Here is a 24,767-nt window from a genome sequence, read left to right as displayed (position 1 = left end):
TCACAGTTCGATTCCCAGTCAGGGCACATGCTCGATCCGCAGTAGGGGGCGTGCAGGAGGCAGCCTATCAATGCTTCTCTCCCATCATTGATGTTTCTGTCTCTCTTCCTCTCCCTTCCTCTCTCTAAAAATCAATAACAATATATATATTTTTAAAAAGTAACAAAAGAACTAACAAAGCAAATCAAAAACAATCTCATAGATACAGACCACAGAATGGTGGTTACCAGAAGGAGTGAATGGGGGAAATTGGGTAAAGGGAGTCAAATATATAGTGATGAATGGAAACTAGACTTTTGGTGGTAAGCACACAATAGAGTATACAGATATCAAATTATAATATTGCACATCTGAAATTTATATGTGATTAACCAATGTGACCTCAGTAAAAAATTAATTAAAAATTTTAAAAGAATTTATAATGCCTTCTTCTCTTGTCCTCTGACAGATGTTTGAAATCCTACTTTAGAGTCTCAGTTGTTTCTGTTACTGTTGTTTTTAATATTTTTATTGATTTCAGAGAGGAATGGAGAGGGAGAGAGAGACAGAAACATCAGTGATGAGAGAGAATCATTAATCGGCTGCCTCCTGCACGCCCCCTACTGGGGATCAAGCCCGCAACCCAGGCATGTACCCTTGGCCAGAATGGAACCTGGGACGGTTCATTCACTGAGCCAAACCGGACAGGGCTAGAGTCTCAGTTTTTTAAGGGAGTTTGTGAAATAGTGATGTCACTAAACCACTGTGCCAGCTTAGGAGATCTCAAGCTTGTTCAGTGCAATTTCAGCCCAAACCAGATGTCTAGTTCTCCCCACCTTGTCTTTAGGTATCTAGTGGATGCTCAGGCTTATGGGCATTGGAACATTCTGGGAAAGCAACCAAAAGGGGAACTGCCTCTGCAAAAATAAATAAATAAATAAATAAAAAGCAGTTTTGTTGGGTTTTCAGCCAGTCACTGACATGTGAAAAATAAGTCACTGCACAACCTGCCCAAGAGATGGGGGAGTGTGGCTAAGGGGGTGGTTGCATTCATCATGAGGGCAGAGCATTTGACTGGTAGAGACTTCTGAGCCCTTGAAAGGAACTTTTATCCAGTGTATCTTCTCTCTGCTCCTCAGACACATCCTCAGGGGTGTGTACCAGGAGTTGGGCAGAGGTGCCCATATACCTTAGGCAACTTACAAGGTAGGTTCATAGGCAACACTCCCTCTGCCACTCCTCTCTTTTTTAAAAAATATTTTTTTTATTGGTTTCAGATAGGAAGGGAGAGGGAGAGAGAAATAGAAATTTCAATGATGAGAGAGAATCATTGATCAGCTGCCCATTGGATATCGAGCCCACAACCCCGGCATGTGCCCTTGACAGAATCAAACCTGGGACCCTTCAGTCCACAGGCCAACACTCCATTCACTGAGCCAAACAAGCCAGGGCTCTTCTTTCCTTCTTATTCTCCCCTGGTTCCCACTCACACCTATTGTATCTCTTCCATATAAAACCTCATTTTCTTTTCTTCTACAATAGAATTGAACACCCTCTTGTGGACAAAAAAGGAGCCACATACTAAACCTGATGAGCTCAGGGGAGGCCAGTATGGCAGGCCCTACAGAGTCAGAGACCAGAAGTACCCACATAGGATGATCTGAACATAAATATTCCTAACTAAAAGTGGGTCATGAGGGTCTTCATATCCTAGGCCTGTAGCTTCCTGGACAAAGGTCAATTTTACCTTAAGTGAGCCTGTGCATTGTCTTTTTGCATCTAGGATAACATACATTTGAATTGTCAGAATAACCTCCTTTATCAGACCCCTTAAGGCACAACCAGACACCAGAGCATGAGACCACAGAACCCCTCATTGTTATCTTGTTTTCTGAATACCATCTCTATGTGCTATAAATATTATTAACTATCCTGTACCCACCAGTATAAAAGAAGTATGAGTCCCTCCTCTTTACTTTTTTTTTTTTTTTAAATATATTTTATTGATATTTTACAGAGAGGAAGGGAGAGGGATAGAGAGCTAGAAACATCGATGAGAGAGAAACATCGATCAGCTGCCTACTGCACATCTCCCACTGGGGATGTGCCCGCAACCAAGGTACATGCCCTTGACCGGAATCGAACCCGGGACCCCTCAGTCCGCAGGCCGACGCTCTATCCACTGAGCCAAACCGGTTTCGGCTCCTCTTTACTTTTTATCCAATTCCAGAAATTTCACCACTTTGCTTTCTCTCGCTCCCTTAATCTACCACCAATGGAATTCATGTAACCCTCCTTATGTCTCCACCTTTGATTCTAATGTATAAAATAATCTGCAAAACTATCTTTTTTTTTTTTTAAGCATTGTCTCAATTCATTGAGATTTTGCTTCCTGGAAATTGTCTACAGTTTGGTTCAAATAAACTCATGAAATTTCTCTAAAGGTTTGGACATTTCTTAAGTTGAAACCCTCAAAACCAGAGCCCACATCACTGGGCACTATTTTCTATTTGCTGGATGGTAGGAAGGATGGGGTTTCCAAACATTGTAAAGAGGTAAGAGGAAATACTTGTCCTCTGCATGGAGAGTTAGGAAAGGAGAAAAGAAATCCTCCACCCTGGATTGGGTTAATCCATCAAAACCATCATTGAAAGTTGTTTTTATAGAAGTTGAACATTCGCACCCCACTCTACCTGGCGCTTCCTTAAAATGCAAATGAACAAAGAAGGGTATCTGCAGTTAGTTATTTGACCTAAGATTAATTTCTAGCCCTTTCCTGAAAGTAATTTTTTATAAATGAGAACTAGAGAAATTGGGTACTTTGAAGAGATGCAGAGAGGAGGGCATGACCAGAGATTGTGACCAGGCAAAGAATGGGAAGGCTGTGAGGGTTTTGCTGTAGCCTTGCGCAAGTAAAGTTATATTTACTTCCCAAACCGCAGACTTAAAATACTCATGTAATTCTGTTTTCCAGTGCAATAATATCAGTTTGTTCCTTCCAACTATTTATTCATCCTGTACTTGCTGACCATGTCTGTCTTCTCCATGGTCACACCTACTTGGTCTAGACCAGTGGTCGGCAAACTGCGGCTCGCGAGCCGCGGTTTGCCGCTCTGTTGACTAATGAGTTTGCCGACCACTTAGGGAAAAACACTTAAAAAACATTTTAATAATGTACTAATGTCTTTAACCTGAAGTCAAAACTTCTGGGTAAGGGTAATGCCTTACGCAGTGGTCGGCAAACTCATTAGTCAACAGAGCGGCAAACCGCGGCTCATGAGCCACAGTTTGCCGACCACTGGTCTAGACTATATCTCTCTTGCACCAAACTGAAAACTTTCTAACCCTATCAGTGAACTAGGATAATACAATGCTCTCCTCTCTCACTTGCCATGGGCCCCAAATAGAGATTTTGAACCCTAATAACTTTATGCATACCTCAGTGAGCGTCCAATAAATTCTGTACCCTCAGCCTAAACCCCCACAACTGCTTTTCTGAGGAGAGATGAGACCAGGCCAAGCCTTCAATGTTCAATGCAGTGATGCCTAAGGGATTTAAGGGATTTCTGGACCAGAAAGTTGTTTTTTTCAAAGGAATCCAATATCACTGGAGGAACTAAGAAAGTGTAAGAGAAATGAACATAATGGAAGCAAATGGGAGGCAATTTGGCAGCAAGAGTAGAGACACTAGGTAGCAAAGAATGACCTTCAAGAAAGAGAAGCAAAAGCTGCCAAGACATTGACTGTCAATCAACAGGAAATGACATTCACAGCAGAGCAGTGCGGATAGCACCAGACACCTGCACAAAAAGAAAACAAAATTTGGTATACTTTAAGGTATGACAACTTTTATAATTATTACCTACTATTTTGATCATCTTCAAACTTAGAATGTTGTGGGGAAGCGAGGACCATATTTTTCTTAACTTTATGACAATCTACCCATTCACCTTTTCCCCAAAACTTCAAGGATTTGTGGCCTGGGGAAATTAGTGTTAGACTAGCTGCTGGAATGTCCTAGGACTCTGAAACAAAATTACTTTTCTGGAACTGATGTATTTACCTGATAACCACAATAAACCAAGGACTGCAACAGACCTTACCCAAGGAGAAAGCAGACAGAGGATAAGGGAATCCTACATCACTGGGGATAGTTTAGGACTTGCCAAATTGTGCACACTTTTTCTTTTAAATTTTCTCTACAAGCCTGGCAATGTTTAGGGAAAACTGAAGTAACATTATCAGGGTTAAGTTCATGATCAGTGCTTCATCCCAAACCCCATACTTTATAATTGACTTACTACAAATACTATCAGGGTTTTTCTTAAAATTTCTACTGAAGTTTTTGTTCTTGTTATTATTAATGGCTGCTGACTCTGCACCAAGTTACACAAATGTCCTACCAGGAAAGTGTCTGTGACAGACAGAATTAATAAAAATGTAGATGATCACTGTATCTTTAGCTATAGTTGCCAATGCAAATGAGTCAGAGGGTTTGCTTCAGACACTGAGTTAATTGTGAAACTCTGGAGCGGGAAATGCCATTGGAGAGTGCTTGCTGACCTCACAGTTGCAAAAACTATTTAAAAAGATGTGGAAACCAGATGTTTCAGTCGCATTGCAGCCTCTGCACTGAGAATTTATCCTGAGGAGTCCCTAATAGGCTATTATTTCTCTACAGCTGAGATATGATCATCCTAATTTACTTATTTGTCTTGCTGTGGGAAGAGGCGCACGGATGGGGATTCAAGAATGGAATTTTTCATAACTCCATATGGCTTGGTAAGAAACTGTACTTATTGAACTTCTGGTTGAGAATGTCACTTCTTTGAATTTGTGGAGAAGTGAATCAAAGCAGTAGATTTTTCTGTTCTGGTCAAGCCTGGTGTTTTCAAAGAAAATGTTTAGGAAAGATAACTTTTGGAATGTCTATACCCTTTTTAAAATAGTGTTCCTGCCTTCTAAGATTTAAAAATAGCTTTTTATAAAGTTGTTCAGTAGGAAATAGAGGTTAATACTTATATTCTATATGAAAATATATTTAAAATTTTTCAAAGCAGATGTGGTGGTATAGTGGGAAATGTTTCTTTAACAAAAACATCAATGTATGTTTTGTTTTTATTTCAATGCATTTGCAATCAGATTTTATAGCAGGTAATTGTAACAAAATCATAACAGGTAAATCAGAATATACAATAACTTTATAATCATTGCTCCACGTACTCTGACCTGTAGTATATATCTTACTTTTTCCAAATAGTCTTTTGACTAGTTTGACAAAGTCAATGTATTGCTGAATGCATTCTTACCACTCTGGTTCCTTTTGTTTGAGCTATCCATGTACTTTTCTACCCTTTTTGTTAGACAAGGAACGTTCCTTTTGCTGCTTTGTTTTGTTAAATGTTAGTGAAGAATTGATTGGACCTAACTGTGAATATAAACAATAAACAAACAAACAAAAAAGCTAAATACTGAGAACCCAAAATACCCTTTATAGTATTCTGAACAATGCTTTAATTCTCATGATGCAAATTAATATTGCTTTATGTTCATTATTGTGTTTGATAGTGAAAATATTTTTGAATTCTTAAGAAGAAAATTGAGGGATTCTTGTATAAAATAAAGAAATAAAGAGAAAGCAAAATTAACTTTAGGCCAGAGCGTGGTTTTATGCTTGCTAAGCAGTGCACAGTTGTAGAATATTTCAGCATGTCTCTCCCTGGTAATAGTAACTGCAGCCATGCGGATTTAATTAAAAAGCTTGATTTGCAATGCACAGCCTTGCCGCCTCTTTTTTCAGCTTGAGCCAGTGAACTAGCTTCATGCTGAACACTGAGATCTATTTGGCAAAACTGGGGTCTGGAATTTACCAGAGGAATGAAGGCATCTCTGTTTATTTTCACTGCACACAATCAAACTAAGGAGATAGCCACAGATTTGTTAGAGAGGAAAAAGATGGTCACGAAGCTAGTAAGAATTAAACCCATATGGATGAACTTCGAAATGCTGTAAAACTCTCTAGTGCTCAAGTAATTAGGAGCTGTTGTCGTTGGTGTTTTTAAAAGTGATCTTGTATTTTACAAAAATATAAACCTGCACAATAGAAATTCTGTCCTGGTGGTAGAGAGAAGCAAACCCAAATGTTTGTTAATAGTGCTGCAAATTTGAGGCTTGGGGTAATTGCACATTGCTCCAATCTGGGACAAATTATTGACCAGTCAGCCTAGCACGAATTGTTTACCGTTGGTTAGGTCCATATAGCATGAGAAACTATTTAAGGAGGAAGGAGAGTTGGATTAGAAGGCAGGACTCAGCTAGCAACTATCAAGAACAAGGCACTTGAAACCCTTGGACTCAGTGCCACACCAGTAAAATGAGGAAACAGAGGACCCCTAAGGTTGGTTTTTAACTCTGGTATCATAAATTGAACCAACATGAATGGGGACTGTCTGTACTTGCATTGCCCACTAGTGTCCAAGTAAGCAGGAGTAGGACTTGATCCTCTGCATCTAGCAAACTACCTAATGGTACATGCTCAAAACAACCAGACTGGAAACTAGTGAAAGTTTCGTTAATGAGACTTTACCATAGGAAGGACAGTGGAAGTAGGTAGGTTTCAAAGGGGAAAATGAGTTTTGTGTTCTCTGATCTAAACTAGTAAGTGTCAAGTTGACTGAGGTCTTCAGTAATGGGCTTTTACCATATAATGTACAAAAGGACCCGTTGGCGTCCAGAAAAAAAAAAAAAAAACAGAGAAAATGCCATGCAGCATTCCTATTGAACTGTGGCAGTGTCACCTTCAGCCTGGGGAGGACAGCAAGGAACAATCTTTCTAACACTGCTGGCTTCATGTCACTGCATGCCAAGATATATGTGTTCTCATTGGCAATGGTCTTGATGGTGACTGATTGCCCAGGTTAGGGTACAAGGACTGAACCATAATCTGACAATCTACATAGAACTGTTAGAGCTACGGTATGATTATTACCCTGAGAATCTTTTCTCATTGTTTCCATGGCAAAATGCACTCCAAACTCAAAACAAGCCTTTTAAGTAGTGATCTACTGGGAGATAACTCATGTGTGATTTAACACTACTGAAAATATGTTGGGAACAAAAATGTGAGCTAAAAAAGGACAAAACAGTTAAAGAACTTAGGAACCGGTAATTAGGTGTGCTCAGGACTTTCTCTGCTGCGTTTGAATCTAGTTTTCTTCTCTTTAATGAAATATTTGTTTGCTTTGGATTCCTTTCAACTTTCCCTCTGTTTTTTATTTGTTTACTACACTCTCAATTATTTTGTATTAGTCATTTCCCTCAAATGGATATTGTGGCTTATTTTTCTCCATCATTGCAAGCTGACATAATGGATCAATTTTCATGGTTTCTTTGCCTTCACCTCCTTTTTTCTCCTATTAGTTACCTTTCCAAGTTTTTATGTAACTTAAAGCCAAAAAAAGGTCAAAACTTGATCACCTTTGGTAGTGTAGAAATGCAATGTTGTACTGAAACCCTTTCAGGCTGTCAGTTCAGAAACTTAATTTAGCCTCAAGTTTCTGTCTATGTCCCCCGGTTTCCCTAAAATTCCCCCTCATTCATATTTTTCCCCAAAGCTTTCTAATAATGAAAATGTAGCTACCCAATGCTGCTGACCCAAAGAACCCTTTGGCAGGAACAATAGCTGATGTAATCTTCCGTCTAAGGTCACAAAATTTCCCTTGTTCTGCAAGAATGCAAGTAGTGCATTTACGACTTTTTGTGAATTCACAGAACAAGCAGCAGGCGTATATCACAGAGAAGCTCGATCAGGCAAATACAAGCTCACCTATGCAGAAGCAAAGGCGGTGTGTGAATATGAAGGCGGCCGGCTCGCCACCTACAAGCAACTAGAGGCAGCCAGAAAAATTGGTAACTGATTTGACAATGGTTTTCTTTCTTGTTCACCCTTGGGAAAAAATATCCCACCTTTCCTGTAACCCCTTAATAAGACTTCTCTACTCACCTCTGCTAATAGTTCTCTAAGTCCCCATGATATCTCTCATCTCTGCCCCACTGCTTTTCCCATCTTCTCTGCCTACAACTAGGTAGTGGAAAGTTCCTAATACTAGTAACTTATTTGGGGTTACAACCCACTGTGGGCTAATAAATAAAAATCAAAAGAAAATGAAGGCATCTCGATATCATTTCAATTCCTCAGAAATTTAAAGCCATTGCTATTCATTTTAATATTCCTCTATCTCTTCTTGACTTCTGAGTATGGTTTTCCTCATGTGTTGAGCGATGTTACTATGTTGAGTCTTACAAGAAAATTTACTTGGTAGAAGAAATACTGAATTTAGTGGCTTTTTTCAAAATGTTTCAATTTTTTTCATTTTTCTTTTTTTCAACATTAAATGGGAGAATGCATTTGTATTTCAGGATCCAAAGCTGTGAGGAAAAGGAGGATAAGCAAGTTATAAGATGGTAGGAGAAAGGAATTGGGAAGATGATGTCAGGAGACCTAGTGGAAAAACCCAGTAATTAACTAGTGGTTTTTTTATTTATTTATTTAGAAAAGGGGCCGGGGGGGGGGGGGGCGGGGGGGCGGGGAGGCTGCTACCATCTCTCCTGGGCTTTCAGGAGAATCCAAAAGACCACCCTACTTGGAACTCTTCTCCATTGAAGAAGCCCTTTGCGGATAGAAAAGTACCTGGCAAAGCTTATGCTGGCAAAAATACAGGTGTTCTCCAAAATGCCCCAAGTCTCCCCAGATAACTGCTCAGCCTGTTCCCACAGGACTGAGTGTGACAGTGACTGGAATGATGGATACAAAGCCAGAGTCATTACTAGCTGCCCTGGACTTCAAGTAAAATTGTTCTTGGATGCCATTGGCAAGTATTTAAACAGCCTCTGAAGTTGAGCAAGAAAAACAGGGCTGAGGCTTTGTTTGAAATTTATGAGCGCTTTTATCCCTCTTCACATTTTAAAAAATATTAGCAATATCTTGATTAAACCTGAAATAGAAATGACAAACTATGATTTGAAAAAAAAAATAGTTTTCAGGACCAATGGTACTTTCAGAAATTATCTCATTGCACTGGATAGGTCATTGGTTAAAAGAAGCCAGCTCTGAACATGCAATGTTTTCAGATTCATGGGGTTAAGATTTCGAGTTCACCTTCATCTTTCTTTATTTTTTAAGTAATATGTCATTTCTTACTAAAAGTCAGATGTCATATTTTTATATGTGTTTCAATTTTTATTTTTATTTTTAAGAAAACCGTTTTTTTCCTTTTCCATGAACTGAATTTGGGCAGCTAAGAAACTGTCAGTGTTGGAAAGGACCATCTTTGTAAAGATGATGTTCTCTCAGCTGAGCCAGTTTACCTGTTAAGTGTAAAACCCTTTCATTCTCTTGCAGGATTTCATGTCTGTGCTGCTGGATGGATGGCCAAGGGCAGAGTTGGATACCCCATTGTGAAGCCAGGGCCCCACTGTGGATTTGGAAAAATTGGTGTTATTGATTACGGAATCCGTCTCAATAGGAGTGAAAGATGGGATGCCTATTGCTACAATCCACATGGTTTGTTAAAAATAATAATTTTGTACTTTGCAAAAACAGTTACTTGTTACTACAATGTTGTTAAAATGAGATAGCTTATTTTTCCAGAGATAAATCAGTTTAGTGATAGTAACTAATAATTATCATTCATAGAGTGATTATGCTGTGTCAATCTGCACTGTCACTCAATATTCACCACCCTACAAGGAGCTATTTTTATACCCATTTTAGAAATCAGGAAACTGAGAGTTAAGAATTTAAGCAACTTACCCAAAATTCTGTAGCCAATAATTAGTAGGCAGGCAGAATTGTGAATTTAGGTCTTGTTTGTGCCATGGAACTTCCTGACCACAAAGCAGGGGGGGGGGGGAAACAGGTTATGAACTCACACTTAATTAAAACAATAAAGTGGTACTACCAAATGTTAACTGTTCAAAGTTATCCCTTTGCTAGAATGGGGAAAAGGAAAGAGAATAAACAAGCTTCCTAATTTATTTTTGTGCATCAATTCTTAGACTTCCAAACTAAGCAACTCACACTCTGTGGTTTGTTTCAATAGTTACATATTGGGTATACTAGTCATTATTATATAGTATATTTTTATTCCTATTCTTATTCCATGGTGGGTCGTAGCTAGGAAAATTTAAGGAGCAAAATTAACTCTATATAATTACTATAAAGAGTTACTCTTTGTTCATATTCTTAGAGAAAAAAAATACACTATTCCTTTTGGATGTAATTTCTCCAGGATAATATTACAAAGTGTTAAAATGTGTTACAAAGTCTTCCCTGCATTTATGATCATAAACATCCTCAGGTGGTGTCCCATTTGTATCTACCTTATAAGAAAGTCCATAACACAGAGGAGAATTAAAATGAAGTTTCAGAATATTATTATAGAATTTATTATTTAATGATATTAACTACTGTTCTCATGCTTTTAACTAATCTATATCTCAATATAATGTGTATTTCATGTAGAAAAGAATTTTGCCTAGAGCTATCACCTATTCCCACTTGAGACAAAATGAATAAATGCAGTGCATTTATATAGGACTATAATTTCCAAATCACTTTGAGATACTTTAAGCCTATCCAGTACTACACTGTATTTAATCCTATATTTAGTCATTGTTAATAATTCATAAACCTTCTTTTCCTTCTCTCTCTCTTCATCTCTTTCTTTTTCTTCAATATATTTATACAGGCAACTTTCTTTTAACTCTCAAGAGTAACTTTTATTTCCAAATATATTCTCTGATTCTTCTTTTGCTTGATAAATTTGAGGCTCTCTGAGCATTTTATTCCATTGTTTTCATAAGTCAAAGTCTAGGGGAGATGACGAAGTGCTAATGGAAAGGTTCTTACAGTATTTTATTGCCCTTTTGTAAAAATATTACTTTAATTACAAATTTTATAAGCTTTTTTTACTTCTCATAGAAGCTGAATTCTTTTTACTCTGTAAATATGTGTACAGAATCCTGAATTCAACGATATGCTGATTATTTAGGATTATTTGGTTAACTACATGGCAAATGAGGACTGCCTCAACTAGCATTGGGAGAAGAAGAGCTCATTGAAAAATAATTGGCATAAAAAAATTACAACAATCAGAAAAAATAAGATAATTATTGTTAATTACTCAATATCACCAAATTACAGCTGATTGAAGTCAGATGAATAGGGTCATTAAGAAATGTTTAGAAGTAAACTTGCTCATTCAAGTTCTGAATGTATGAACTGATGTTGACTGCTTTTTATATGAACACTTTTTAAAAAATAATTCTTTATTGTTGAAAGTATTACATATGTCCCTTTTTTTCCCCATTGACCCCCTCCAGGCCACTCCTGATGCCTGCCCCAGGCCTTCACCACCCTATTGTCTGTGTATATGAACACTTTTAAACCAATTAAGTCCTCAGGGACCTAATCAACTTTGTGAATCTGTCCTTTTCTAAATAAAAAGAGATGAGGCAATAACTATATATGTAACATAAAATATACAGCTGAATAGATAAAGCTAAATAGACAACTAAAATAATCCAATATTTGAATTTTTATCCTAATCTAATGATATATACAACAAAGAAAGGGCGCTATGGGGCAGAGCGAGTCACTCCAAATGCTTGCACTGTACATACTTATGAACACATATAAACTATGTATTGTATAAATTGTAATAATACAATAAGAATAACTTACATTTTGTATAACGTCCTTTTTTAAATCTTATTTGTTGGGTATGAACATATCGCTTTTTTAAAAATATACTTCTTTTTTTATTTAAGAGAGGAAGGGAGAAGGAGAGAGAGAGAGAAACATCATTGATGGGCTCCCTCCTGCACGGCCCCTACTGGGGATCGAGCCCACAACCCAGGCATGTGCCTTTGACTGGAATTGAACCCAGGACCCTTCAGTCCACAGGCCGATGCTCTATCCACTGAGCAAAACCGGCTAGAGCTGTATAATGTCCTTAAGTTATCATCTATATTTTATCCCCAGAATAATCCTGAGTGGGAATTAATAGGGGAGGCATGATTACATTCAATTACCAATGAAGAAACAGGTATAGGATGGTCACAGAGTGCTCAAACCAGATCTATGAACTTCCTTTTATTTTTAATATATTTTTATTGATTTCAGAGAGAAAAGGAGAGGGAGAGAGAAACATCATTGATAAGAGAGAATCATCCATCAGCTGTCTCCCACATGCCTCCACACTGGGGATTGAGCCCAAACCTTGATGTCCTGGTTCACAGACTGATGCTCAACCACTGAGCCATGCCGGCTGGGCTCTGACCTCCCCAGCCTTTCTAAGGTCCCGTTCTGCCTTAGAGATAAGCTTCCTTAACTTCAATGGCAGTAAGAATTCTAACAAGATTTTTTAAAAATAGTTACTTTAATGGAGAATATTCTTGGAAAAAATCTCTAATTGATAAAGAGAAAAATATCTTCAAATGCTACCCTGAGTCAGCACTAGCACCACCACTCAGATTATTTTTATGTTTCCAGGTTTGGTTTGGTCTTTGAAGATACTGGATACTTACTTGATATGGAATTAAAATTAATCAGGGCCCCTCCATACCTTTCTCTCTTGGTCATACTGTAAGTGATTGGTTCTGGAAGAGATTGTTCTTATAACAGGTTATGTGACACAACATAAATATGTAAAATGAAAAATAACTTAAAAAAACATAAATATCTTCACCAAATCCTCAAATAAGATTAAGGTGTTAGTTTAAAACCAGGAAAAAAAGTATAGGAAGATTAAAAATTATTCCTTTCAGCTGGATTAGAGTGACCTCCAAGGTCTTTTGTAATCTTAAAATTCTATAATGATTTCCCAAACAGAATATATTGGACTCATTATTCTACATATTCCAGTCTCTAAAGACACAGTGGTGACACCACAAGACAAAAACACCTGACTGGGCTGTTGGTAACATGAATATATGTATTTGTTAAAACATATGGAAGGGTTCACATAATATTTGTGCATTCTATGTTTATAAAATATAAATAAAAAGACATCCCCCAAAAAATCTAACCAAGGATACAATTAATTAACTATTTTTTTGCTATCTTACTTTTTTAATTCACAAATGTCTGCTTATTTTAGAGAATTGAACAACTATTGATGAAAAATACATTTATTCTTTAGCTACAGGAATACATTATATACTATAGATGCTGTATGTTAAACCATTTCTTTACTTTTTCATAAAGGGTTATAAATAAATGAACACTAAGATGTGAATATCATTTTAAAGTAGGAATAATTTTTTCTAATGCTTTCTTATCTTTCCACTCCCCTCACCTCCCCCCCATTCCAGCAAAAGAATGTGGTGGAATCTTTACAGATCCAAAGAGAATTTTTAAATCTCCAGGCTTCCCAAATGAGTATGATGATAACCAAGTCTGCTACTGGCACATTAGACTCAAGTATGGTCAGCGTATTCACCTGAGTTTTTTGGACTTTGACCTTGAAGATGACCCATCTTGCTTGGCTGACTATGTTGAAATATATGACAGTTATGATGATATCCATGGCTTTGTGGGAAGGTAAGTGTTGTTTTCTCATACAGAAAGTTAAAGGAACACTCAATATTGTGTTTGATGTTTCTTTAATTTTTCCCCAACTGTACCTACAATATTGATTTTCCAGTGTTCCTACACTCCTACATCATATCCTTTTTTAACAAAGATTTTTCTTAGCATGTTAAGTCATAGTCAGTTGCTACTTATTATTAAAATAGTGATATATCGCTGCCTTTTGATTATTGTTAAGTTGTAACAATTATTTAAATAGTCTATTTATGGCCCTAACCGGTTTGGCTCAGTGGATAGAGCATCAGCCTGCGAACTGAAAGGTCCCAGGTTCGATTCCCGTCAAGGGCATGTACCTTGGTTGCGGGCACATCCCCAGTAGGGGGTGTGCAGAAGGCAGCTAATCGATGTTTCTCTCTCATTGATGTTTCCGACTCTCTATCCCTCTCCCTTCCTCTCTGTAAAAAATCAATAAAATATATTTTTAAAAAATAAATAAATAAATAAATAAATAGTCTATTTATGAAGACCTCAAGATTGACTAACAACATGAGGGAGAAAGATGTGAGATGAGAACTTTGTCGGGGTTTTTAAGTGTTCTAATTTCTGTCAACCTTTAAAAATAATTATAAATTCAGTAATGGGTGCCTTTCTTCTGTGTACAAAGCAATGGGCTAAGTATTGTGGGTATACGGTAAATAAGCAAAGCATAGTCCCTGCTTTCATACAAGTTAGCTAAACCTACAAAGGGCAGCTTCTTAAAAATAGCTTTCTTTGCCATAAAAAAGAAGTGCTCTTTTCCGCAATATTTCTTTCTCCCTTGGTCTTCAACATGCTGGGACATAATTTTTTTGTGTTCTCTCCTTAAATCTTTAATGCAGTTTACATTTTCAGAGCCTTACAAAATATTTCAATTTAAAGAGTGTGCAATTAGGTGTTTTATATATTCAGGTCACCATTTAATAATGTGTATTTTAGACTATCCATTATCAATAGAATATCAATTCTCCATTATCCATGACTACATATAAAAATATGTATACTATTTTTTAAAGGTCTTCAACAGGCTGTAAATTTATATTGTGTAATTTACCTTTATAATAGATCCCCCTCCCCCCTCTGGAATAAATTACACTTTCAAAAACTGACAAAACTCAACGTTTATATAATGTGCAAGGGAGCTCCTTTCAAGATATGATTCATATAAAAATGAAACCCTCTTATATCTATAAGGTCCAAGTAATTTTTCCACCTTTAAATCTGTCTACTCCAGAATTCAAAATATACTACTACCAACTATACACCCATTGACTTTCAATTGTGAAGAAAACTTTATGAGATTAATCAGAGACAAATTTTTAATTTTTTCAAGAAGATTCAAATTGTCTACTAGACAAATAGTTTTGTAGGTGCACAGAGTAGAAATGCCACATATCCTTCCTTAAGAATCTCATTAATAGTTTGAGAAGTTTACTTCAAATAATGTACATTGTTCTCACTTACAAACTGAAATTAAAAAAAAAACAATAAGACATCATAAAATAACAGAAAAATAAGCCATTACCTGGGGGAAATAAAGCACTTTAGTTATCAGTAAGAGCTCATTGCAGTAGCTGTATAATGTTCATTTGCGTGAATTCTCTTTAAAATTCCCTTTCAGATACTGTGGAGATGAGCTTCCAGAAGACATCTTTAGTACAGGTAAGGGCTCTAAATTAAGGAGCAAAACTATGATTTGTTTTCTCTCAGTGTCACTGAAAGTGAAGGACCCAGTAGTCATCACTGTTTACTTTTTTAAAGTTGAGAGACCTGCTTGCTGGCTTATAAATTCCAAGTATTTATTTATACCTAAAGAAAGATCTGTGCCAACTCCTTGCACTGAAAACGTGTAGACTCTTGTTATTTGTGGGAAATACAGACTGAGATAGTCTTGAGTATGCACATCCATGAATACTGCCGTGGCTTATGATTTCCATAAAATGTAATAAAAGGCCAAGATTTTTCATTGATAAAGAATTAAAGTAATTTATAAAGTCGTTAAAAATACCGTCTATCACTGAAAAATTTTTACCTTATTTATTGCATTTTTATCTTAGTATAGCATTTTCCAGAGAGAGTTGTAAAAAACACAGTACTGTGGAATGTTTTTAATAGGTGTTACATGAGAAAGGGCTCTTAGGTCAGGTAAATTTGGGTAACATTGAGTTAAATAATGTTAAACAGGTTTCTTTATTTGAAGATGTCAGAGACTTTTTAATATGTTAATTATGCATAGCAAGCCTCAAACGGCTAACTATGGTAGGTAACCTTTTCCAAATCTTTTTTTCTCCTGCAAATTATTTTGTGTGACTTTGTTCCACGAAATGTACCTCAAGAAATGTCCTTATAGTAGCATAAATTTATCTCATTAAGTAATACCACTGCTATTAACCCAAACTCATATTTTCTAAGAACTTGTATTTTCTTATATATCATTTTTAATGTAATCACCAGCATTAGTATTTGGCTTTTTGCATGCTCAATTTTTCCTCCAAGTCATTAAATTATCACAATACTATGCAACTAAAAATAATAGTCCGTAAGCTCAGCTACTGCTACCTAAATTATTCCCACGCCCTAGCCTTTCAATACCCACAATTCTCATTTATTTGTCATTATTGCAAGTCATGGAACTACTTGTTCAATTCTTGAATGAATAATGCTTAAAACTTACTAATTCATTACTCTGTTACAATTTCCATAGGATTAGTAAAGTATTAAACCTTTTGTTTATCTCTATTTTTTTCTTGAGGATATATTTTATGTTAACAGAAAGTTAAAAGAAGACATCATATGAGCTGTAGGAGGTAGTTGGGAGATGAAAACTCTATTTTTAAAGAGAGAGAGAGAGAGAATCAAAAGGAAGCCCTGAAACTTGCCATTTTTGTCTGCTAAGTTAAAGGAGAGTAACATCTTTCTTCTTTTGCATCCTCTTCCTCCCCAGGAAATGTCATGACCTTAAAGTTTCTAAGTGATGCTTCAGTGACTGCAGGAGGTTTCCAAATCAAATATGTTGCAGTGGATCCTCTATCGAAATCCAGTCAAGGGAAAAATACAAGTACTACTTCTACTGGAAATAAAAACATTTTAGTTGGAAGATTTAGCCATTTATAAAACAAAACAGGACATTTAGTATTTATGTTGTATCTTTTGGAACCCCTTGGATCTCACTTTTATATTATTATTGTTATTAACATTTATTTATTACTTTTCTAGATGTAAATGTTATGCCTGATAATTTTGAGAAAATTGGAAAATGCAGAAAATTTTAAATGAGAAAATAAAATCTCTCATAATCCCATTGCATGAAAATAACAGGTGTTAACATTTATATATTTTTCTTTTAGTCATTTTTTTATTTGTGGTATCTGTATATATGTTCCTATATGTATTTGTATTTGAAGTTTTGGAATTCTGCTATCTGACTTAAGTATTTTCCCATAACATTGAGTATTATGCAAAAACATGATTTTGAACAGCTGTAAAATGTTCCATATGATTTTTCCATACTTTATTTAAGCCTGTCTCTATTGTGGGAATTTTAGATTGTCTTCATAAACATTGCTTCAATAAACATATTTGAACATATGCATTTGTACAGCTCTCTAATCATTTGGGGGAGGGTCCTAGAAGTGGAATTACTGGGTCAGAGATTAATTAAAATGGAATTTTCTTTTTTGATAAGCAAAAAATGACATAACATTGTGGTTTTTGTTGCCAGAAGGTGGTGTGGGTGAAATTCCTCCATTGCCAGTGGGAGTGGGGTACTTGCGATATCTTGAGAAAAAGAATTATCTAAGATGCATTCAGGAGAATGAATGATTTTTATTTGTGTGAAATTATATTCCTCAGTTTGCGAAGTCCCATTTCTCTTAATCTAGTCCTGGAAAATGTGCAGCTGGGGCTTCAATAAAGCTAGAAGCAAAGCCAGTGTCCAGAGAGTTTCTGTTCCATGGTGGATTTGGGTCCAATGTAACATCAGGCTACAGTCCATTAGTCCATTGTGTGGAATCCACATCCATGTGGGCCACCTGGGTGAGTGCAGAGTGTGCAAGGCCACAAGCCAGGAGCACCAGAGGGCCAAAAGAGCCAGCTCCCTTTGTTCAGGAGCTTAGGATCTCAGATTTCACACCCTCGTAGTGGCCACGCCTATTTTGGCCAATGCCCTTCTCTCAGGTGTGACTAACAGATAAACACCTTCCCACATCACCCAGACCTTACTGGGCATGTGTTTAAATTGCAGCTTCCCTCTGCTCCTTTCCAGTTATTAATATTATAACCAGGTTATTACAACATGGTGTGGGAGGCAGATACAGGATAGAAGGGGACAATGGGGGAGGGGGGGGTAAAGGGGATATCTGTAATATCTTCAACAATAAAGATTTTTAAAAAACAGGTTATTACAATGATATCAGTTTGAATTTGCAGTGTGATTGATGGTTGGTTTACAGTTGTATTTTTATCCAATTTTATTTCTTTTGTGAATTATTTTTCTATGCCTTTCACCCACTTTTTTAAACCTGTGTCATTTTTTTTCTTACTGATTTGTCTATTAGGTATATGATTTCATGTCTGTCATACATGCTGCAGTGTAATTTTGTTTGTAGTTTGATTTTTTTGTAATGTTTTTAATGCATTAGAAGTTAAATTTTAGTTGCTGTCATACTTATTGCTGCGGTCTCTTATCTTTATGTTTGGCATGAATATTCCTATTACAAATTGTCGAATGAACTCAAAAAGAATTAAGAGGCTTTGCTAGAATATAAATGACAGAGATTTAGTCAAGGATCTTAGAGTTTGCAAACTGGAAACACAGCTAAGCAAAACCTAGATGTGTTCTGAAGGAGAAAGGAAAGCTGAGGGTTGGTTCTTATAGGATGTAGTACAATCTTAAGAAGAATCAGTCCTGAGTTCTTAGTGTCAGGATTGGTCCAAGTTGTTGTAGACAAAACAGGGGCCACATACTAAACACGACAAGCTCAGGGAAGGCCTGAATGACTACAAACTGAGAGTCCAAAAGCAACCACCTAAGATGGTCTGAACATAAAAATTCATAACTAACAAGTCAAGGCAGTAATCACATCCTAGGCCTGTAGCTTCCTTGACAAAGGTCAATGCTTGCTTTAAGTGAGACTGTCTATTGTCTTTTTGCATCTAAAATGACATACCTTTGGAATGTCAGAGTAATCCCTTTTTCCAGACCCCTCAAGGTACAACTACAATATCAGAGCAGAGATCACAGAACCCCTTATTGTTATCTTGCTCTCCCACATACCGTTTCCATGGGCTGTAAATATTAATTGTTATCTATCCTATACCCACCAATGTAGAAGTATTTGTCTCTCCATTTTAGTCTCTATCCAATCTCAGAGATTTCCTGTCTTTATTTCTCCCACCTCTCTAATCTACCACCCATGGATTTCATGTACCCCCATTTATGTCTCCTCCTTTGATTCTAATGTATAAAATAAGCTGCAAAACTGCCATTCTCCACAGCATTTTCTCAATTCATTGAGATTTTGCTTCCTGGCAATTGTTGTCAGTGTGGCTCTCAAATAAACTCATGAAAATTCTCTCCAGGTAATCTTCAGATGTCCAGTGGTCTAGACAATGGAACAGTTTCTTCTCGAGGTCATTCAGATGGTCATCAAACTGGCGCAGGCCTGGAAAGTTAAGAAGTTCCCAGACTAGTTAAGGCAAGAAGAGAATTGTTTCCTCATGCCTCAGCCTACTTTGTTTTGTTTTGTTTTTGTTTGTTTGTTTGTTTAAATATATTTTTATTGATTTCAGAGAGGAAGGAGAGGAAGAGAGAGATAGAAACATCAATGATGAGAGAGAACCACTGATTGGCTGCCTCCTGCCTGCCCCGTACTGGGGATCAAGCCCACAACCCAGGCTTGTGCCCTTGACGGGAATCGAACCTGGGACCCTTCAGTCTGTAGGCTGATGCTCTATCCACTGAGCCAAATCAGCCAGGGCATCAGCCTACTTTGTTTTAATAATTTAGCAGCGTAACCATAGTAAGTCCATTTTATATCTTCACTCTATTCCTCAAAGTTTAGATATATACTCATTTACATTTTATTCTTGTTGCTTTATGGCTTTGCTTTTTTAGAAGGAAAAAGTCATAGTTGCTACTTTGTATATGAGGGGTAAAGTCACTATTTAGCAAAAATGTATGTGCTAGGTACTATTCTGGACACTTGGGAAACACCCAAGAACCAAATGAACAAAAATCCCTAGACTTGCGGAGCTTATGTTCTGGTTGGGGGAGAGACACAATAATCAATAAACATGCTAAATTAGTAAACTGCATGCTGGAAATAGATGTTGTATTGCTTATTAAACTAAATGGAATAAGTGTAGATTGGGAAAAAAAAAAAAGGCTATGAACTAAACCCTGGAAGAGGAAGATTAGCAAAGAAGACTGAATTAGGAGGAAAATCCTTTGTGGTCCTAGAAGCCAAGTGGAAAATGTATCAAGTTAGAGGAAATGATCAACTGTGCTAAATACTGCCAGTAGGTCGACAAATGAGTACTGAATCTAGCAACACTGAATCTAGCAATATGAAGATCATTGGTGACTTTGATGAGCAATTTCAATGGGGAGAAGGCAAAGACCCAGTTGGAGTTTATTGAAGATGGATCTAGAGGAGAGGATTGGAGATAGTGAAGCTGCCTATCAAGGAAGTGGTAGCTATCAAGGGAACTGAGTTGAAAGAAGGCTTTCCGGTTGGGAATAAATTTAGAGAAGGGAGAGATATTACAGCACTCTCCGTGAGTCTGGGTAGTACTCAGGGTCCTTGTAGGAAGTAGATGGCGCAGTCAAAAGAAAGAGCCTGAGGAGACTATTACAGAGGTACGGGCTTACTTACGGGAAGCTCCCAATGGATGGTGAATCACCGGGTGTTCACCAAAGATGGAGATTCCCCCGAAGAGGAAAGTCAGGGACAGTGATCTGAATCCAGAGAAGGGGCTTAGGTGCTAGAAAAGGGTTGTAATCAGAAATTGGAACAGAGCTTCTGCCAACCCCGGTCAGTGGGGAGCGATTGTGGATGAATACCCCAGCTTCTGCCTCCTGCCACCTTTCTATGTCCTGGTGGTGCCTCCCCTTGTCTGTGTTCAAGTGGAAGTCAGAGTACAAGGAAACCTGGTTGATGCTATCCATAGAGATCAGCGCCAGAGCAAGGAGGAGAAGCTAGAATACACATCTGGAGGAGCAAAAGGAGGACACCTTGCACAGTAGGTGAGAGGAGGCGGGATCTAGTGCACAAGTAGAGGGACAGGCTTTAGATAGGAAGAAGGGCAGTCCTTTTACAGAAGGGGTTCTTAATTTTTTGTGTGTGCCATGAACTCATTAATAATTAAACCTATGGCCGAAACCGGTTTGGCTCAGTGGATAGAGCGTCGGCCTGCGGACTGAAGGGTCCCGGGTTCGATTCCGGTCAGGGGCATGTACCTTGGCTGCGGGCACATCCCCAGTGGGGGGTATGCAGGAGGCAGCTGATCGATGCTTCTCTCTCATCGATGTTTCTAGCTTTCTATCCCTCTCCCTTCCTCTCTGTAAAAATATCAATAAAATATATTTTTAAAAAAATAATAATAATTAAACCTATGGACACTTCTCAGAATAATTTTTTTAAATGCACAAAATACTTTGGAGTACAAAAAAACTAATTTTATTGAGATTCAAATAACTTTAGAAATAGAACCTGTGATATCCTAATGCATATGCTTCTTTATTAATGTTATAAATAATAAGATCTAGCTGTGGGCCTAATAACTATTATAATTTCAAAATAGCGATGCATGTATGTACCACATTATGTGAAAACTGTTTCATGATAATAAATATGATGTCTACTGGTGACAAAAGCATAGGTATTGTTAATGCTATGGTGGTTTACTGTAGTTTGCTGTTTACATCATAGTTTAAGGCAGTGGTCGGCAAACTCATTAGTCAACAGAGCGGCAAACCGTGGCTCGCAAGCCGCATGTGGCTCGCGAGCCGCGGTTTGCTGACCGCTGGTTTAAGGGAATGTTAGATTTAAGTTAAGAGTTCATGGAAATAAAGATTCATTTTTGCATGCAAGATCACCAACGCCTGGATTCAGTCCAAAGATCTGTTGGAGGAAGGCAGAGTGTGAGGACACAGAAGCTGATCTGTGGAGAGATTCATGGAAATCTGCAGAGCAACTATTCGCACTTCTCATTGAAGAGTCAATTCATGAGCCAAGAGTGAGGATGGAGTAGATGTAAAAGGTTTGACAAGACAGGAGAAGGCATGAGACAGTCTTCTAGAAAAGAAAGAAAATAACAGACTAAGGAAATAGCATGTCATTCATTATCAAGAGGCATTAAGGCAGCCGTGGGCAAACTACGGCCCGCGGGCCGGATCCGGCTGTTCTATCCGGTTCTCTTGCTCTCCCCTCCGCTCCTTTACTTTGAATTTATATTAGTTCACACAAACACTCCACCCATGCTTTTGTTCTGGCCCTCCAGTCCAGTTTAAGAACCCATTGTGGCCCTCGAGTCAAAAAGTTTGCCCACCCCTGCATTAAGGGCTCATTTAAAGTTTGTAGGAGACTTTAATAAAAGACTGGTCAGCAAAGTAATGGTTTCCTCCAGCCATTTTCAGCTACACAAGAACAAAGACATGTTATGGAGGGAACTGGAGTCACCAAAGCTGGGGTTCTGCCAAGTGAGTGTGGCAAAAGGATCCAAGGGAGTAGAGGATGTCCATAAGGGAATGTAATGATAACCCATGGAAATTGGTTTGATATGAGGGAAAGAGGACATCAAGAAAATAAGGGACAGCCCTAACTGGTTTGGCTCAGTGGATAGAGTGTCAGCCTGTGGATTGAAGGGTCCAGGTTCGATTCTGGTCAAGGGCATGTACCTGGGTTGCGGGCACATCCCCAGTAGGGGGCGTGCAGGAGGCAGCTGATCGATGTCTCTCTCTCATCGATGTTTCTAACTCTCTATCCCTCTCTCTTTCTCTCTGTAAAAAATCAATAAAATATATTTTTTTAAAAAAATGAGGGACAGTGAAAAAAGTGGTAGACTGGATAAAGTGAAGTTCCCACAAGGGCTCAAAGGACTGTAGAATCAGGGTTTGAAAGATAGGAAGTAAAGAATGAGATTATAACCTAGCCGGTTTGGCTCAGTGGATAGAGTATCAGCCCTTGGAATGAAGGGTCCCAGGTTAAATTCCCGTCAAGAACACGTACCTCGCTGAAACCGGTTTGGCTCAGTGGATATAGAGCGTCGGCCTGCGAACTGAAGGGTCCCAGGTTCGATTCCGGTCAAGGGCATGTACCTTGGTTGCGGGCACGTCCCCAGTGGGAGGTGTGCAGGAGGCAGCTGATCGATGTTTCTCTCTCATCGATGTTTCTAGCTCTCTATCCCTCTCCCTTCCCCTCTGTAAAAAAAAAAAAAAAAAGAACACGTACCTCAGGTGCAGGTTCAATCCCTGGCCCTGGTCGGGGCAAGTGTGGGAGGCAACCAATCAATATGTGTCTCTCACATCAATGTTTAGCTCTCTAGGTCTCTCCCTCTCTCTTCCACTCTCTCTAAAAATAAATAAATGGAAAAATGTCCTCGAGTGAGGATTAACAAGAAAAAAGAATGAGATTTTCAATATAACCTGTTATTGTAGGCAGATTAGTGCCCCCTTCCCAACATGTCTACATACTAATCCCGAGAATTTGTGAATGTTACCGTATGTGTCAAAAGAGATTTTGCACATGTAAGTGAAGAGCCGTAAAATGGGATATTATCCTGGAGTATCCCAAGGGGCCCAATGTGATCACAGGGGTCCTTAAAAGTGACTGAGCAAGGCATACAAAAAAGAGAGTCAAAGAGATCTGACAAAAAATGTGGGAGCAGAGAGATGCATCTTTGATGGATCTGAAGATGGAAGAAAGTGCTGTGAGCCAAGAAATGCAGGTGGCCTCTGGAAGCTGAAAAAGGCAAGGGAAGAGATTCTCCCCTAGAACTTCCAGATCTATTGCATCCTGTTCACAGCTTGATTCTGGCCCAAGGAGACCCAGGTCAGACTTCTGAATGACAGAACTCTAAGATAATACATTCATATTGTTCTAAGCCACTGTGTCACACTTTTTTCTGGCAGCGATAAAAAATGAACACACCTTTTAATCAGTTCCATGCAGGCTTAGACTTTGAGGAATTCAAGTCTAAGTCTAAGTGACAAAGCATAAACAAGAAGAAGCAATAAACAGAAGATAGCTATTTTTCTAAACTTGGAGAAATTAACTTAGGTGAATAATATTTAAACTAGAAAAATATCTCTCCATTTATATGGTTTTTTGCCGACATCTAATACATTTTTATATGCTTTCTCATAATTTTTTTTCACTCTTTTCCTCACTTCTATAGGCTTTTTGGTCTTTATCAGATTCACATTTTTTTTTTGTTTCCTTTGGAAGTTATGATGAATGGGATTTAAATAGGAAATTGAAGGATGTGTGTAAATTTGAAAAGTATAATGAATTCTAGGATATAAGATATTATATTACTCATAAAGATGATGAATTTAAATCCTCTAAGACTTTCCTGAAAATATTCAGAAGAGTGAAATATTTAGAATGATATTAAATGCCATTTATTACCACAGACCTATATTCCCCTATATCTCAATTACCCAGCCACCCCCAATAGTGTAGTGACAGTAGTATACACAGGGACAGAAATGGGTAATAATGACTTTTAGAGATTTGGCTGGATCATTTCTAAGCCTCCCCACCAAGGTTTGGGATACATTATGATTATATTCTAAAACCTATAGAAATAGTTGGAAAGGAAATACATGCTTTTTTTAGTAAATTGCTAAGTGACTTTGTAGAACATTTTTAAAAATTTGATTTTCTTGCCCAGCCAGCATGGTTCAGTGGTTGAGCATTGACCTATGAATCAGAGGTCACGGTTTGATTCCCAGTCAGGGCATATACCCGGGTTGCGGGTTCAATCCCCAGTGAGGGATGTGCAAGAGGCAGCCAATCAGTGATTCTTTCTCATTATTGATGTCTCTATCTCTCTCCCTCTCCCTTCCTCTCTAAAGTCAATAAAAATATATTTTTAAAAATTTGATTTTCTTTATTCAAATCTTTTTGTATGTCTACTTTAATATTCTTTACATTCT

General features: G+C 37.7%; 1 protein-coding gene across 1 annotated transcript; it reads left to right on the top strand.

Moving 5' to 3' along the window:
* Positions 1–4,560: 4,560 nt before the first annotated feature.
* TNFAIP6 (TNF alpha induced protein 6) lies at positions 4,561–17,197 on the top strand. The gene is made up of 6 exons (XM_080668997.1): positions 4,561–4,761; positions 7,750–7,887; positions 9,380–9,541; positions 13,354–13,582; positions 15,228–15,268; positions 16,551–17,197. The coding sequence occupies exons 1-6, from the start codon at positions 4,668–4,670 to the stop codon at positions 16,718–16,720; spliced, it is 834 nt and encodes a 277-aa protein (XP_080525123.1). The 5' UTR covers positions 4,561–4,667; the 3' UTR covers positions 16,721–17,197.
* The last annotated feature ends 7,570 nt before the right edge of the window (positions 17,198–24,767 follow it).

This window comes from Plecotus auritus, assembly GCF_963455305.1.
Source record: "Plecotus auritus genome assembly, chromosome: 5".
NCBI lineage: Eukaryota > Metazoa > Chordata > Mammalia > Chiroptera > Vespertilionidae > Plecotus > Plecotus auritus.
The sequence above is the reverse complement of the archived record's forward strand: the minus strand, read 5'-3'. Positions and strand labels throughout refer to the sequence as shown.

Excerpts from the sequence above, each read along its gene's own strand:
- TNFAIP6 (XM_080668997.1), top strand. The coding sequence starts at position 4,668 with ATGATCATCCTAATTTACTTATTTGTCTTGCTGTGGGAAGAGGCGCAC. Across the intron at positions 4,762-7,749 it reads TCATAACTCCATATGGCTTG|AACAAGCAGCAGGCGTATAT; the intron begins GTAAGAAACTGT and ends GTGAATTCACAG. Across the intron at positions 7,888-9,379 it reads AGAGGCAGCCAGAAAAATTG|GATTTCATGTCTGTGCTGCT; the intron begins GTAACTGATTTG and ends ATTCTCTTGCAG.